This window comes from Periplaneta americana, chromosome 11, assembly GCF_040183065.1.
Source record: "Periplaneta americana isolate PAMFEO1 chromosome 11, P.americana_PAMFEO1_priV1, whole genome shotgun sequence".
Classification (NCBI taxonomy): domain Eukaryota; kingdom Metazoa; phylum Arthropoda; class Insecta; order Blattodea; family Blattidae; genus Periplaneta; species Periplaneta americana.
In genome coordinates this window covers 42,155,589-42,174,471 of record NC_091127.1, presented here as the reverse complement: position 1 = coordinate 42,174,471, position 18,883 = coordinate 42,155,589, and the positions used below count along the sequence as shown (strand labels likewise).

The 18,883-nt window shown below is 34.5% G+C and overlaps 2 protein-coding genes across 2 annotated transcripts in view; one reads left to right on the top strand and one right to left on the bottom strand.

Annotated features, from left to right (window-relative positions):
• Positions 1-18,883, top strand: part of LOC138708965 (uncharacterized) — a 267,711-nt gene that overhangs the window by 162,499 nt on the left and 86,329 nt on the right. The window lies entirely within an intron of this gene.
• Positions 10,294-18,883, bottom strand: part of LOC138708963 (putative leucine-rich repeat-containing protein DDB_G0290503) — a 52,108-nt gene continuing 43,518 nt past the window's right edge. The window contains exon 9 of the mRNA XM_069839367.1: positions 10,294-11,699. Coding sequence (XP_069695468.1) covers positions 11,514-11,699 — 186 coding nt within the window. The 3' untranslated portion in view covers positions 10,294-11,513. The remainder of the gene's footprint in view (positions 11,700-18,883) is intronic.

Sequence of the window (18,883 nt, the reverse complement as noted above, 5' to 3'; positions counted from 1 at the left end):
CACCAAAAATACCATCCTCTTCCTTTAAATACCATGTTGCAGAGCCTCTTCTAAGTTACTACACTCCAGTCACTACTGGAGATCGAATCGAAGTTTTCACGAAATGATTTGCTGCCTTAGCACTGAGCTATTAGAATGGCCAAGTTTTAGATTAGGCCTACTGTGGTAGATGTAGCTTAAAACTATATTCCTGTACTACTTGCCTGAAGCGAAAATTCGCCCCCAATGGCTCCAAAGACCGTCTCAATACACTATCACTATGAACTTTACTGAATTCATTAGAATTTTAATTACTAGTGCAGCAATCTCGGCATTGAGACACTAGCTATTCCATAAGTCAAGGTCACTCAGTCTGAATTGCTGCCTGCTATTGCGTTTCTGATGTTGATTGAAATGTGGAACAATTATAAAAAGACAGTGAATTACTTGTAAATGAAGTAGAAAAATGTTCCAGATTTAATGTCGTTATGAGTGTAGAAAAACGTGACAGAAATTTACAAACCAAAACATGGTACCATACTGTGGTAATTTTTCATCCTTTTAATTCATGAATAAAAAGATTTAGGATGTACAAAGCAAAGTTAAATCACATTCTAATATATGAAATATTCTATTAATTTCGACGTGAAACGTATATACTCGACATGCAAAGAGAGAAAAATTCTAACATTTTGACAAAAAACTTTTTTTGTAAACTCTGATGTACCGGTAACTTGCTGTATCAAGGGAACGAAAAGTATAGGACGAACTTCGTGCTCAGCTGCTTTCCACATGATCTGCCTCGCTCCATTTTCTATTTATTGTGCCTTAAAGTTTTCCATATGGTCCCTTTCTGGATCAGGACCCATCTCCAGCTCATCTTATCCCAAATCACCCCGATCTCCTATCTCAAGGCAAACTATATTTTGTGCTATTAAATATACCTACACCAAGGATCCTGTTTATTTCTAAACTCCGGATTGGTTGTCAGGGCTGGACTTGGTTCCCTGGCTAGCTGGCAATGAGCACAATGGATGTTGCCTCAGCAACTGAATTACATATCGTCACCTGAATGCAAGAACTAGGTAACTCGAAATTTGCGTTTTTTAGTTACCGGTATCTCTGTTATAGCATGGCAAAAATCGCACGGAATGTAATGCAAGAACTAGATAATTGATCGAATGATACCAGTGACATCTATTTTCCAATGTAACAAATAGGTAAAAGAAAACGAGACATGTTCCTTAGTGCAATAAATAAGTAAATAGGCAATATCTCAAAATAGGAAAAATTGAGTTACCTAGTTCTTGCATTCAGGTGACGATATAATCAGAATGACACTCCATCATCAATCGTTATTTTGTTGTAGGCCAGGAGGTTATTTATGGAAACTGTCAGGCTCGCCATACATGGCTTTCATCATAAACTCTGCATGGAAGCATTTCATCACGATTCAAATGAAAAGTGTGTGTGCAAACTGTGCAACAAGAAATGCGAAAGATACCACTTCTCTGTATGTGCAAAGAGGGCAAAGGCTCTAAATGAATACAGCAAGGATTGATAGCCCAAAATTCTATGCACGTTCGTGCGCATTTATCCTACTATTATTATAAAATCAGAATGAGGATGACAAACAAACCCCAAAACCAACCACTCTCTAAGATAGGAAAATATAGTCCTTTTCCCATCCCTTGGTTAGCACATCAACCCTTCCCCACACTATGCCTATGTTGATCAGACCATAAATTATTATTAGAGTCACTTTATAGCCAATTGGTTAGTGTTCTAAATTTAAAAAAATTATCCTGTCTATGGTTTTCCTAAGGCGCTAAAACAAATGTCGGGATAAGCCCTAAAAGAAATGTGCCATTGACCTACATAACGGTACCTAATCATAAATCTCGTCATTTTACAAATTAAAACCTTCACAAATTAGAGTCTTGGTTTCTGCATGTCGCCTCAGGTTCTGGTACTTCTGGGCGGGTTTACTCAATTGTCTTCAACTACCCAGCCCTGCTGCTTTTCAGTAGTGCTACAGTTCGTGCTTGTGACATTCCTTCCCTTCATGGGGTAGCTTTATTAGGTCACATCCATTTTCTGCTTTTTCCCTTAAAAATTCTCTCAAGTTCATTCAAGTATTGTCTCCCAAAGGTATTGAGTTTTTCGTTAGGGAAGTGAAGCATTAAGACTGGATTGCCAGTTTAGAATCTCACTATAGAAATTGCATTGGCGATAATTTATTTGATGTTTTTTTCCATAGTTTTATAGATCTTCTTAACTTTTATTTTCCAGAAGAAGTGATAGAGATTAAAAGAACAGAAGTACGACACAAGAAAAATAAATAAAATTTAACACGTGAAAGACATATAATACGTTTTCCAAGTGATATAGTGTTAAAAGTTGTGTAATCAAGATGTATAATGAAAAATAAATGGTTCACAAAGAAACTGGAATATATGAAAAATAGAGTGATGCTGTTATCGTCCATATGTAAACTTTCTGGGAAGGAAGAAGACAAAAGCTGAATATAAGAAAGCAAGAAAAACTTACAAGGATTTGCTAATAGAAAAAAAAAGCAGAGAAACGCTATTTTCATTGAATTATTCCACAACAAATGTAGAGCTGCATGAAACGTGATAATGGCAGAATGTAACAAAGGTGTCAAAAATCAAAATAATATACCATCTGAATCCAATGAAATGACTAGGTACGAGGGGGATCCAGGAAATAACGACCGTTCGCGCATACCCGCCGCGCAGCTGACTCCCCTTCCTTGTTTGAAGGTCAACTGGCTTCCTTAACATGTGTTCTCATAATGTTGTGAGTACTGGTTGCAACAAGTCGCCATTGTGCATTTTGTGTTACTTCAAAATGAACGACGTGATTGATAATCCCGCCGGCTGTGTGGTGAGGAGTGTGATTCGATTTTTGAATGCCCGACATTTGAAACCTGCAGAAATTTACCGGCAATTGAAAGAAGTGTATGGTGATACTGTAATGAATGAAAGAAATGTGAGAAAATGGTGCGAAATGTTCAACAATGGGCGAACAAATGTCCACGATGAAACTCGACCCGGACGCCCATCACTCATCACAGAAGACCTGAAGACTAAAGTGAACGACAGAATCTTGCAAGACAGGTGCACATCACTCGACGAATTGCATATTGCCTTTCCTGACATTTCTCGTTCTTTGCTTGGTGAAATTATGTCGCAACATCTTGGCTACCACAAAATCTGTGCCCGCCCGCACACTGCTGCTTCAACTCGAGAATTGCTGGATCAATTCGGTTGGGAAATCTTTGATCATCCGCCCTATAGTCCAGACCTTGCTCCTAGCGATTTTCACCTTTTCACTAAGCTGAAAGACTTTCTGGGTGGTACGCGTTTTGGAAGTGATGAAGAGTTGAAGAAGACAGTGAACACCTGGCTTAATGAACTGGCGGCAGAGGAGTATAACACGGGAATTCTAAAGCTAGTGAACAGATACGACAAATGTTTAAATGTAGGTGGTGATTATGTAGAGAAATAAAGGAAGCTTCAGTTATGTAACAGACTTTGTTTTTTCAAATAAATATATTTTTTTAAATTATTATAACAAAACGGTCGTTATTTCCTGGATCCCCCTCGTATTTTTGCTTCCTTCCCAAAAATATAAAGTAAGTTTAAAATTACTGTACTTCTGAATAATCATACACTAAACCAGTAACCCTGAAAAAAGTTTCAATACTCAATATTTTTAATCGTTTTGTATTAATCAATTACTATACAACAAAGTTCAAAATCCTTTTTTTTTTTTTTTATCGCTGCTGCGACAGTTATAAAACTCTGTGTACACAAGAGTAGATCTACTGATAAGCAAATAGATATTGGCAGCTACAGTTCTAATCTAAACAATGGATTACAAATTCCTTTCTTAATTAAAATTTCCTAGGAATTTTTTATATTTGATTAAGAAGTTATCAGAACACTGTCAATGAATTCAAAGTAATTTTCTCCTTATTGGTTTACGATTAAACTGACAGGACAAAATAAAATAACGTATGGTACTGCTGACACATGTCATTCATATGGAGGATATTTATTAATATTTTTATCTCCCAATAAATCGTATTGTGTTTCATGATTCCATTAAGTACAATTATTATTATTATTATTATTATTATTATTATTATTATTATATTACTGTAATACTTCAGCCTTTCCAATATTAATATATTGCAGCGAAATCTGGACAATGAAAACTACGGATAAATCAAGAATTTAGAGCATTTAAAATGAAATTCGTGCACAAATAGACCTGATCAGATTATAAGAAAATTGAATTTGGTTATTTTACGACGTTGTATCAACATCTAGGTTATTTAGCATCTGAATGATATGAAGGTGATAATGCCGGTGAAATGAGTCCGGGGTCCAGCACCGAAAGTTACCCAGCATTTGCTCGTATTGGGTTGAGGGATAACCCCGGAAAAAACCTCAACCAGGTAACTTGCCCCGCACGGGATTCGAACCCGGGCCCCCTGGTTTCGCAGCCAGACGCGCTGACCGTTACTCCACAGGTGTGGACAAGAAAAATGAAAAAAAAAAAAAAAATGGTAAATGAATTAGATAAAATTCGGTAATACAAAATAATTGGTTTGCACACGTCCAACAGATGTCTCGAGAATATATCCCCCGAGAATAATGAAATATTACCAATCTAGAGAAATAAGACAAGGAAATTCTCTATAATGACTATCAGATAACTGAGACCAGAACGGACTGACTGATGATTCAAATCCATGTAGTGATACGATGATGATTATAATAATTATAATGAGCCTGCCTTCATGGAGAACTACTGAAGAATAGTAGTCACCACAAGATTCGATCCCTCCTAGCATCAGCCCTACGAGGAAAAAATTACCTAATAGAAGAGGAGATCCATGGTTTGTCCACAAATTGGTCTACAAGACATATTGACATCATCGCTATTCCGACAAGATCAACAACTGGATTTATAATTGATCCAACTGTAATAATGGAAACATACGAAAATCAACCTGATAATACCTGCTGAGGTATATCACGGAAAATGCGACATATACAACCCCACTACGTCATATTATAAATAAAAATAGGATTTAACTTCGATCGAAGTTACTGGATTACTCATTTGAGCTAGAGGGACCATCACAAAAAGATTAGCGCATTTTTGCAAGCAGTTTGGTCTAGGACAAACTCTTGTCACTGAAGTATCTCTGTCTGCAGTGAAGGGATCTCTAAAAATTCTACGAAGCCATCTTCTACATTTGAATAGACTTGCCCATTGTGCAACTCAAACCAAGAAATGGGTTCGGAACACCTCAAAATCTGTGCTTCAGTGGCTGGTCATGATAATATCTTTGAAAAATATTGGAGTGCAAGAGGTCAAATGACTTTATTGTCAAACGCCTGGCATTAGAAAACAACAACAACAACATATGAATAGACTGATCTCTTTCCAATGGCGATCTGCTCACTCTTAAGTTGGGTCCTGCAACTAGTGGTAAAAAGACAACTGCGATCTCCTGATATTAAATAAATACTAGGAAGATTTGATGTTTTTTCTGGAATTAATGATGATTTGTTTAATCGTTTTAAGTTATTTATAAATTGTATTTCTTTTTCTTTTCCTTCTCCATTGTTTTTTTTTTCCCATTATAATTGTTTATCTACCATTTGTAAAAAAAAAAAATTATGGTAAGCTTCGTCTTTTATGCATCTCCACTTAGAGGAAGCTGAATAAATAAACTTTATTCAAAATAAATAATGATATTTACGATGCTTTATCAACTGCTATGGTTATTTAGCGTGTGAATGAAATGAAGGTGATAATGCCAGCGAAGTGAGTCCGGGGTCCAATATCGAAAGTTACTCAACATTGCTCTTAATGGGTTGAAGGAAAACCCTGGAAAAAAACCTCAACCAAGTAACTTGTCCCAACCAGGATTTGAATCCGGGTACGCACGTTTCATGGTCTGGTAAGCTAACCGTTACTCCACAGTGGTGAAATAATAATAATAATAATAATAATAATAATAATAATAATAATGTTCATCATCTTATTGTGCTCCTATAACTTACGTAAAGATTAATTTTTGGTCCTATGTGTCAATATTTATGTCGAACATGGAATAAGGGCACAGAGGGAAAATGAGAAAGATTCGATCCAGTGCTGTGGATCGAGTCTCGGTGTAGCTCAGTGATTAGAGCGCTCGGTGCGTAGAACCGAGAACCTGGGTTCGATTCCCGACACCAGAGCTAATTTTTCTGCATTAATATATAATGGCTCCTATAACTTTTCGGCTGTGTCTCGTACATCCACTCCAAACTCTTTTTAGTTTCCCGAGGATTACATCTGGAGAATCTCATTTTCTTCTATAACACCAATGGTTCCGATGTGCATTGTCAGTTAGCTCCCATATTGTTTTCACAGATTCGTGCTAATCAAGAGATCCAGTTATCAGTTACATTATTACTACAAACTCTGTCTCCACACTTCGCACTCAATTGAAATTTATTTACATTTTAGTTATTTTTCAGCTTCCTTTGATAATAAATTCTATAGAGGCATCCATTATTATTTGATTTGATTTCGTATATCAATTACAAGTTACAATATCCGGCTATCAATTGTATCAGTGTGTTGACACTTCTGTTATCTTGGATGACTTTGAGTACCAGCACATTTTTTATCAAAATGCTATGTTTTTAACGTTTAATCTGCAGTAAAAAAATTATGGCTGCCTCTCTTTTTGGTTTCATTTTTCTCTCGTGAACCATGCATCTATAATGTACTCTCAACACAAATAAAAAAATATATATAGGTACATTTTATTACAATCATTATAATAAAGAAAATAAAATAAATGCAGAACTCATAACTGAATGATGAAGATGATGGTAGAATAACATAGGTGTTTTGAGAAAACTTGATCAATCATAACTTTCGTAATTTTCAACTAGATAAGCGAGAAAAGCTATGTAATATACAGGGACATCATTTTATTTTTACTTCAATTTTTATTGTACCTGAGTTTTTGTATGTACTTCACTCCCATCCCTTCTACTAATGAAGTTCCAACTGTCCTCCACACAGAACCAAGGTCGCATATAGTACTGAGTTACTGAGTATGGTACGTTTCAGAAATATGTTTGCGTTTTCCAGTGACGACAGAGCTTTCAATATTGAATCATATTTTCGCACAGGTACTGTCGTCCGTTTGCCTACGTCGCATCCCGATTCCCCCCACCTACTTTTACTCGCCCCTCTGTAAAGCTAGTGGCTGGATTGTCTTGGCTGTTTTCCGAAAACATTAATTTCTGTTGTAATATTATACAACTGTTTAAAATAACTTAAATAAAAGGGCCTCGTTAAGTAATTAACTGTCACGTAATTTCCCCTCTTTCTACGATCCTGCGACATAACTACTTGAACGGACAGTAGATAGCATGTCTGAGTAATTTTATCTTTTCGGATCGGTCAGAAGTGAAGATTGAATTTACAGTACGTAAGGTACTCTTTTATAGACTTACTTACTTACAAATGGCTTATAAGGAACCCGAAGGTTCATTGCCGCCCTGACATAAGCCCGCCATCGGTCCCTATCCTGTGCAAGATTAATCCAGTCTCTATCATCATATCCCACCTCCCTCAAATCCATTTTAATATTATCCTCCCATCTACGTCTCGGCCTCCCTAAAGGTCTTTTTCCCTCTGGTCTCCCAACTAACACTCTATATGCATTTCTGGATTCGCCCATACGTGCTACATGCCCTGCCCATCTCAAACGTCTGGATTTTAAGTTCCTAATTATGTCAGGTGAAGAATACAATGCGTGCAGTTCTGTGTTGTGTAACTTTTTCCATTCTCCTGTAACTTCATCCCGCTTACCCCCAAATATTTTCCTAAGCACCTTATTCTCAAACACCCTTAACCTATGTTCCTCTCTCAGAGTGAGAGTCCAAGTTTACAACCATACAGAACAACCGGTAATATAAGTGTTTTATAAATTCTAACTTTCAGATTTTTGGACAGCAGACTGGATGATATTTTGATTAAACAAAAACCTAATGAAAATTATCAAACTCAAACTTGCGACATTTCCTAGTTTACGTAAATCGACGAACTATTTTTCTCCCCTCCTATATCTAGTAAAGTGATTCGTTTGTATTTTACGTCAGTATCATCGAACTCCGTTTGTGGAAGGAGTAGCAAACAGTGTTTTCTGTTTTCAACCTTTAATCCAAAGGTATAGCCAGGTTAATATTAAAAATATTAGTAAAAATAAAATGATGTCCCTGTATATTTAGTTACTTGGTGTATTCTTAGAGAGTTTCTTTTAAGCTTTACTTAATTATAATTGCTTTAACTTCTATCTCTGATTGTGACTTGTCTAGTTCACTTACTATTGACAATGCTTGTTTCTGTTGTTTTTTTTTTTTTTTACTTGTTAGGAGGGAGGGAACATCCCACGCACTACGACCTGAAGTCTATTGTAATTATCAATAGATCGGAATGATGACTGATATGAAGTCGAAACTAGTCAACTAAGTAATTTACCACTTAGTTTTCATTTGAAAACCTGAAAGCTATTATTATAACTAAATTCTTAAGTAGATTTAATTCTTGTTCAACAGAATTTTAATCAAAGGCCTGTCTGATCATGATGCACAAATCCTAAGTGTCTACTGTATCACTGAAAAATTTAAAGAAATCGATTTAAAAACTAAAAAAGGCTTATAAATGGTGAATCTATCAATCACTTAAATTCATGTCTACCAATTTTTTTAGTTGGTTATTTAACGACGCTGTATCAACTACTGTACTAGGTTATCCTCTACCAAATTAATCTTGGGAAAATGTATAATTACACTGTTACTCATATTAACAGTGAATTTAACGTGTATTAATGACATTTTAATTTTCCTTTTTTTATAAATGTGTTAATCTGCATCACACTCTATTTGATTATATTTGTTTGTACATGTGAGAGTGTATGTGTGCATGTGTATATTATCTAACCTGTCAATGTCATATCCAGGTTTTGTATACTGGTTTCTGACAAATTGTTACTGTTACTGTTATTATTTATGAATTCCATGTTGAATCTTTCGTACACTACTTGTAATTGATTAAATGGCGATCTTACTCGTGTTAACTATGTAAGCATGTTCGGCTTACAGCTGTTTCGGTGCTACTTGACACCATCCTCAGAGCCTTCTGTGTCTCGGCGTCATCTCAACTTCGCTGCCTGTTGTGTGGGTGCATTCGTGTCATGAGGAGTTGTATCAAATAATGTGTGTGTTCTGAAATTGATCTGTGTGTTGAGTATTTGATTAAGGTGTGTTTTAGTATGTCTGCATATTTAATATTGCTCTAGAGTGTTGAGTTGTTGTTTTTTGGGTTGTATGTGTAGGATTTCCATGTCTGTATTTATGTTATTGTATGTGTGGTTGGCATTAGTTATGTGTTCGGCATATGTAGATGTATTGTGTCCTCTGGTTATTGCTTTAATGTGTTCTTTGTATCGAGTTTGGAATGATCTGCCCGTCTGTCCAATGTAGAAACTGTCGCAACTATTCCATGTGAGCTTGTATACGCCTGTGTGGTTGTATTTATTTTTTTGTGTCTTGAGATGTCTTTGTAGTGTGTTTTCTGTTCTTATGCTATGTTGTATTTCTGTTTTCTGAATGAGGATGCGATCTTGTATGTGTTTTGTTTTCGTATGTTAGTGTGATGTATTTGTGTTCTTGTGTTTGTGTTGTGTTTTGTGTGTTTGTTGAGTTTTTGTTTAGTCTTCCTTATGATGTTGTCTATTATGCTTGGGTTGTAAACATTTTCTTGTGCTATGTATTTGATTGTGTTCACTTCTTCATTGTAGTGTTGTTGGCTCATAGGTATGTTGAGTAATCTGTGTACCATTGTCCTGAATGCGGCATGTTTGTGTTGTGTGGGGTGATTAGATGTGTTGTGTTTGTGGTGGTGGTGGTTGGTTTTTCTGTAAGCCGCAAATGCTTACATAATTAACCGAGTAAGATCGCCATTTAATCAATTGTTTATGAAATCTTTAAATGAATGTTTTGTAGTCAATGTTATGAAAAATCAAAAGTAAAGTCTTGCAGATAACTCAGGGAATTAAAATCTCATGTATTAAAAGGACTCTGTACTTAACGAGTGGAAACAGTAACAATCCTCATATTCTGATCTGCTGTATTACAGGCACTGCAAAAAAAAAAAAAAATGCAATATACAAACTATTTGGGATATGATTAAAAATGAAACTTGTAGACATCCAAAGAATGAACATATTATTTATTTTAGTAAAAACCAATGCTCATGAAGTAGGAAATCCAAATTGTAAAGCAAAATTTTTAACAACTTTTACATAAATATTCAAAGGTAGTGAATGGTATGTAGACGATGTTGCAACCAACTGTTTAACATATTCATTTAATACTACATTTTCGAAAATTAATTTTATTCTCAGTAAAGAAGTAGAAATTATGTATTGATAAAAAAAAAATATTTTGAATATGATGAAATATCAAGTAAATTTTTTAAAGTCAGTTTTGAAATAATTTCTCTTCCTTTAAGCAAATTACGTACAGTAATTTATCAAAATAATGTGATCTTCTTCTAGAAAGAATGAAATAATAATAGAACCAATGTACAGAAAGGGTGCTGGATCTACTATTACTAATTACAGATCATATCAATTATCAATATTACAGACATTTTTAGAATTAGACAACTCAATAACACAGTCATCAACTTCCATTCATCAAAACTACTTATCCAGAAAGCCATAAAAGAAAGGAAGAATTTCAAACGAAAAATTACAACAAATAATAAAACAAAAAAATCCGAATCTTCCCAGAAAAGCAACAGACACACTGTTCAAATAATACAGTGGGTAACGCCGGCTGCTTTAAACTACAGTTAGTGTAGAAAAATAAAAAAAAATCAACACTGGTGTATGAAATTGTCTCTTTTTATTTATTATTTTTTTGAGACAGATACTTCAAAGGAAGAATATATTCTCTTATATTAATCAGCATTAATATTCAATACTTTGAGACTTTGTCACTTAAATGTCTTCATCAAATGTGCCTAAAATATTAAAGACCTCTTGTACTGTGGAGTAATACTATACCTGCCAATTTCATGGCAGATTCCACTTCAGTACTTATACAACACCAGTAAGGTTAAAAGATGTGTAAGTGAGAGTGTGTGCATGGTTATGACTGAAATTCAGACTGTAGAAGAAGCAACTTTTTCTCCATTTTCCTCACAGGAACAAATACAATATTTAACACAAATTAATACAAATGAAACACAAAGATATTTCAAATGAAAACAAAAAGAATTAGAACACAAAACAGCAACATATTACTTTGTTAGTTACAAAAAAAAGAACAAATAATTTTCTACGTACTTGAATCCAGTATTACATAAAATTAGCAATTACAGAAAACACAGGCATTTACTGGTAATGAAAACACACTTAATCATGCTCCATCGTTATCTTTACAATTTTCTTCTCGAAAACGCCTTAGGTTTTCAAATACTTCTTCAACAAAGTCCTTGTTCTCTAATGCTTCTGGGCAATTTTTGTACTTCGAAGCTATTTCTTCAAGAAGATCAAATATGTTGTAGGATATAATTCGTCTGTAGAAATTGCCTGGGTAGAACGTCTTCGTGCAAGAAAAGAAAATAAATAGAAAATATATTTTAAACTTTAAAGTACCGGTAATTATAACAGGTACAAAATATGAAAAGCAACGTAAAATATAATATTCAAGGGTATAGATAGTACATAGTATCTATAAGAATTTTATGGTAACAAAATCTATATAATATACGAGGGGGATCCAGGAAATAACGACCGTTCGCGCATACCCGCCGCGCAGCTGACTCCCCTTCCTTGTTTGAAGGTCAACTGGCTTCCTTAACATGTGTTCTCATAATGTTGTGAGTACTGGTTGCAACAAGTCGCCATTGTGCATTTTGTGTTACTTCAAAATGAACGACGTGATTGATAATCCCGCCGACTGTAAGGTGAGGAGTGTGATTCGATTTTTGAATGCCCGACATTTGAAACCTGCAGAAATTTACCGGCAATTGAAAGAAGTGTATGGTGATACTGTAATGAATGAAAGAAATGTGAGAAAATGGTGCGAAATGTTCAACAATGGGCGAACAAATGTCCACGATGAAACTCGACCCGGACGCCCATCACTCATCACAGAAGATCTGAAGACTAAAGTGAACGACAGAATCTTGCAAGACAGGAGCACATCACTCGACGAATTGCATATTGCCTTTCCTGACATTTCTCGTTCTTTGCTTGGTGAAATTGTGTCGCAACATCTTGGCTACCACAAAATCTGTGCACGTTGGGTTCCACGGCAACTGAGTGACCAACACAAAACTCAGAGAATGGCCTCAGCATTGACATTCTTGATGCGATATCACACAGATGGAGACGCCTTTCTTGATCAAATTGTGACTGGTGATGAGACCTGGGTGTCTCACAACACCCCAGAGACCAAGTGCCAATCACGTCAGTGGCATCATCCCTCATCACCCAAGAAACCGAGAAAATTCAAACAGACTCTCAACACAAAAAGTCATGGCTACTGTCTTTTGGGATCATTTTGGAAGTGATGAAGAGTTGAAGAAGACAGTGAACACCTGGCTTAATGAACTGGCGGCAGAGGAGTATAACACGGGAATTCTAAAGCTAGTGAACAGATACGATAAATTTTTAAATGTAGGTGGTGATTATGTAGAGAAGTAAAGGAAGCTTCAGTTATGTAACAGACTCTGTTTTTTCAAATAAATATATATTTTTTTAATTATTACAACAAAATGGTCGTTATTTCCTGGATCCCCCTCGTACTAACATGAAGAAAAATGGGCATCAACAAAAATGGTACTAACTTCTTATCGAACACTGGTACAAATAAGACGTGCAGCGTAAACCGTAAATAATGTCATTAATTTTAGGGGATTATTCTTTGAGATATTTCAAACAAAAAAGTTTAATATAATTTTGCTCGTTTTTGCTTCCTTTGCGAGATAAAAATTGTTTTATATGAAACATTTTATAACGTGTTTTAGGAAAGCCATTAACTGAATTCTCAATAACCTCAGTCAATTTAAGAGAGCAATGTATTATGATTAAGGTTCAGATATAAAGTAGCTGTATCATGATAGGCATCCTTGCATTTTGTTTACAAACATTAACTAGTTGTCATGTGTCCCCCAGCCAACAGTGGTGACGATATATATTCAGTTCTTAGTGGCTGTACTTACTGTCCATTCACTTTGCAGATGATACCAGTATCTTTTTATCAGGAAAAGATGTCAATACGATGCGTTGTCTTATAGAAAAGACAATAAATCAACTAGTGGAATGGTTTGAGAGAAACAGACTGGTAATCAATAAGTCGAAAACCATAGCCATTTCTTTTCATCATTCACAAAATAATAATTCTGAGTGGCCGGTCATAGAGTATCAAAATGAAACAATTCAATATTCTAATACAAAATTTCTTGGTATATGGCTAGATGAACATTTAAAATGGTCCGTACACCTTCAAGAACTAGGGAAAAAATTAAGTAAAATTTGCTTTGTCTTGCGATTACTAATAAGAGCATCATCTATTGAATCTGCTCGCACATTGTACTTTGCATGCTTTCACTCTATCCTAACGTATGGTATAATCTTTTGGGGAAATTCACCCAATGCAATCCAAATATTTAAACTACAAAAGAGAGCTATTATAGCCATAGTTCAAGTGTCTCAAACTACCAGCTGCAGACCATTCTTAAAAAAATTACATATCTTGCCATTACCCTGTATTTATATTTATGAAACCTTACATTTTATCAAATATAATTTGCATAGCTTTCCTACAAATTCAGACACACACCAGTACAATATAAGAAATAAAGATAATATTTTTATTGAAAGTTTTAACAGAACTCTATATAAAACAGTTTCATTCATGCTGATCTTCTTATGTACAACAGCCTACCAAATTATCTTAAAGAAATATCTGCACATCAGAAATTTAAGGAAGCTCTTTATAAAATTTTAATCAAAAACTGCTTTTACAGTATGAATGAATTTATTGAAAATTGTCATAAATGAATAGAAAGAACGCCTTACTTCAAAAAACTTTACTTCCTCTTTTCCAGATACTGACTATGAGAAGTATGTCTTCTCATGAAAGATGCGATGGTTGAAATTGACTCCTGACTTCAAGAAATACTGCAAACAGGACTTATAGCCGAAATCGACGGACCTGTGCTTTCTTCAATCAAGTTCCAAGCTTTTTATATTTGTATTTGTGTTGCATTTAATTATAGTTATTACTTTTATGTATATTATGTAATTAATTATTAGTTTGTAAATATGACATGTCCCATATCATGTATATGATCAGTGGATGTAATAAATGATTATGATTATGATGTTTTAGCTAGGGAATGGGGAGTGTTCTTCCCAGCAGGTAGAGTTTTAACTAAGTGTTACTTAGTCTGGAACAAATCAAGGCCCTATCATGGATGAATATATAATAGGATGCGAAACTTACTGAGTTTCCCGTAACACATGTAGAGGTGCTAATGTAGAAACTGATCTTTCTGCCATCTGTTGGACACCGGAGAACTTACTACATCTAGCAGCACACCAAGTAGCGAAAACAAAAACTAATTACTCCATGCATTTAGCAGAGCACCTGATGACGAAAATGTTAAACTATGCAGAAAATATTCCTTCCTTCCCACCCTCATCGATATTCTCAACTAACCCAATTTAAAATAAAACATTTACATTTTTATTTCTCACACCATCTTCCACTGAAAATTCTTACCGGAGCCAACAAGGAAGATAAAAGAGACGATCTATTTTACACTACCAGTACCCAATTAAAATATAACCAAACAGAGACAGAAAATAATTGGGATTGTATTTTTTTGGGTATTTAGTGTACAGCGCAATGGAAAAGTCTGCAAAAATTACTTGGATAGTTCAATTTATTATATTACTACTAGCCGTACCCGTGCGCTCCGTTGCACCTGTTATAAATAAATATAAAGTAATTACATAATTAAAATAGGACGTTTGATCCAGGAAACAACTTTTACAACAGCGCAAGATAATCTGCTTCGCTCATTACCCAATTTTTTTTGCATTGCATTTATTGCATATATATTTTATGTATTTTAACACGATTCAATTGAGCATAGTTAAAATTTGAATTATAAAGTAATGGATTGCTAAGCTAACGTACTATTACTGCATACTAACACTCTCGTTGTTCGTTAATTCTCTGAGATTAAAATGAGTGTACATAAATATTATTTTAAGAAATGCAGAAAACGAATGTACAAAATAGCCTATCAAATTTTCTGTGCATAAGAAGCTATTTTAATCTTACCTGTCCTCGATTTACTCAGACGTTACTGTAATAACCAGGGAAAGGATTTATATGTAAATACATATTTACTTATAAAGCTAATATAATTTATATTTTGCATTATCTTTATGTTTCACAATGTGTAGGGTTGAAAAATCCTACTTTTATTTTCCATATTTTTCCATATTTTAGAGTTTAGTACATATTTTCGTTAATTTCCATATATTTTCCATATTTCATATAAAACAGTCCATATTATATTAGGTTTAACAATAAAACAAAACAAAATTCCATTAACTTTTAAAAATACATTTCAACAATAGAGATTTAAACACATGTTCAGTAATCCCTTTAACATCAGAGTTATTTGAAAATTAGCAGTCCTATCAACAATGGGAAAGTAAGTTACAAAACTGTATTAATTTAATTTAAAATTTTTAACAGACTTCAGTTGTGCAGCTCAACAGTTAAATGCCAGTCAGAGTACACATAGGTTCAGTTTTGTAAATCATACTATAAAGACGGTAAATATGCCAAAAGTACGTCATTCAGTCAATTTAAAATCAAAACTAACAAGTTACATTTCAGAATTTAAAGAAGATGGTTTATCAACTGACAATAAAATATTATTTTGCAATTTGTGTCAGTGTGCAGTATCATCTACACAAAAGTTCCTGGTGCAACAACACATTACAACTAGTAAACATCAGGCCAACAAACAACTAAATTCCAAGCAGAGACAATTGTTTTTAACACAACCAACAACATCGAATGTAAGATCTGAGTTTAACATCGACCTGTGCCGTTCTCTCATCTCTGCTGATATTCCTCTCTACAAACTAAAGAATAAGGTCTTCAGGGAATTCCTTGAAAAATATACTCAACATACAATCCCGGATGAGTCAACACTTAGGAAGACGTATGCTCCATCCATCTACGATGAGACAATACAGAAGATAAGAGATGAAATTAAAGATAGTTCAATTTGGGTTTCCATTGATGAGACTCCCGACAAAGAAGGTAGACTTGTTGGTAATGTAGTTATCGGTTTGTTAAGTGAACAATATTCTGAACGAATTCTTTTACATTGTGATGTTCTAGAAAAGTGCAATAACAAAACTATAGTTAAACTGTTCAACGAAGCTATGGGTATCCTGTGGCCAAAGGGTATTATGTACGATAATGTGTTATTCTTTATTAGCGATGCTGCCCCTTATATGGTCAAAGCTGGACAAGCATTATCTGTTGTATATCCTAAATTGACTCATTTTACTTGTGTGGCGCATGCATTTCATCGTGTGGCAGAAGTGGTCAGAGACAATTTCCCTAAAGTAGATTTGTTGATTTCATCAGTGAAAAAAGTATTTCTCAAAGCTCCCAGTAGAGTTAACGTGTTGAAAGAAATGTACCCTGAAATTCCATTGCCACCAAAGCCAATTTTAACTAGATGGGGTACATGGCTAGAAGCAGTTGAATATTATGCCGAACATATAGACTCTATTAACAATGTTCTCCTTGCATTGGACTCTGAAGATGCAGTCTCAATTGATACTGCGAAAACAGTTACCTGTGACATAAGTGTGAAGAATGACTTAGCTCACATTCAGCATACATTTTCATGCATCATAAAAACGCTCAAAAGTCTCCAAAATAGGCACCTTTCACTATCTGAAAGTTTTGAAATTATAAATAGTACTGTGGAACAACTGAATCGTGGTAGAGGTAAAGTTGCAGATGCAGTAAGAGCTAAGGTGGACACTGTACTTTCAAAAAACCCTGGATATGAAGAACTACAAAAGGTTGTTGCTGTGATGAGTGGTGAATCAACAGTGAAGATTAACTTGGACTTATCCCCAGCAGACATTGTGAAATTGAATTATGTACCAGTTACTTCTTGTGACGTCGAACGCTCTTTTAGTCAGTATAAATCTATCCTCAGAGACAATAGAAGAAGATTCACTTTTCAGCACTTGAAAGAAATGTTTGTAACCTATTGTTATGGTAACAGACAATAAAAATTGTGTTTTGTTGAAACTACATTGGAAGATAAGGTACGTCCATTATATTTTTTGTTTAGTTTGATTAAAATGTACCAATATTTAACGTACATAGTCATTTTTTTATAATTTTAAGTCCATATTTAATTCCATATTTTGGTAAAAATCCATATTTAATTCCATATTTTGGTAAAAATAACTACATATATATTTACATATTTCATATATTTTTAGTCCATATAAATCCGTTCCCTGGTAATAACATTATAGTATTATGTCCATCTAGATAAACTACACTTTCCAATGGTGAAATAATAATAATTAATTATACAAATCAGTTAATTTAGCTTCTGATATTACTTCATACAAATGCAGAAACATTCTCTGTAGGCTATGTTTAATAGCTTTCGATTTTTGATGTCCAAGGCCCCTGTTTCGATTGTTGTTGTTCAAGGTCCCTTATAGACGAAGTCATTTGTTCTTAATTCATTGCACCATCTTAGATGGCGTTATTTTAATTTTAAAACTCATTTATCTCATTAAATATCAGTCCTATCAAAATTTTGTAAAGAATAAAACTTATCGGAAATCATTTTTAAAGAAACTTTTGTTATGTAACATTTTTCACAAAAATCAATAATAAGCGAGATATTTCGGTTTATTTAATCCAGGCCCCCTTATAACTCCCCTTTTAAATAAAGTACTTTGAATGCCATATAGCCTAAAATCTAAGTTACAACGAACTTAATTTATATTCCAATTTTCATATAAATCGGTTCAGCCATTATCGCTTGAAAAGGTAACAAACATACAGACAGACATAGAAACAAAAATTTCAAAAATGCGATTTTCGGTTTCAGGGTGGTTGATTATATATGTTAGGACCAATTATTTTTGGAAAATCGAAAATTACCAGAAAAATTTCGGCTACGGATTTATTATTAGTATAGATTACTTTACAATACATTCAACAACACTATTTTTACAACGTCCATAAACATCACTATGTAACATACACTGCTTATACACACACTTACTATCACTTTATGTCCACTCATTAGCAAGTTTCTGGGTGCCATCTTGCTTCTCGAGCATCGTCTGTTCGTCTCGAACGAACAATAAATAGAGAACTCTGGGTAATGTACCCAACGATGTCGAGCGCTGATCATCTTATTTGAACCCCCTTCCGTCAGATGGTGCTGACCGCAGTTTCGCATCCATTCATCCATGGCCCTATCCTATACAGCTATGCAGCCTATCCTGATACAGCTACTTTATCCAAACCTTAATTATGATAATAAACAATTGATAGAATTTTACTTTTGCCCTTTAATTGTCCAGAAATTTGATCCAAACAAATGCAATATGTGTGTATCCAATGCCCACCCACTTCACTTCGCATACTGCGGATAGATGGCAGAACTGTAACCCATTTTATAGTTGTACACCACT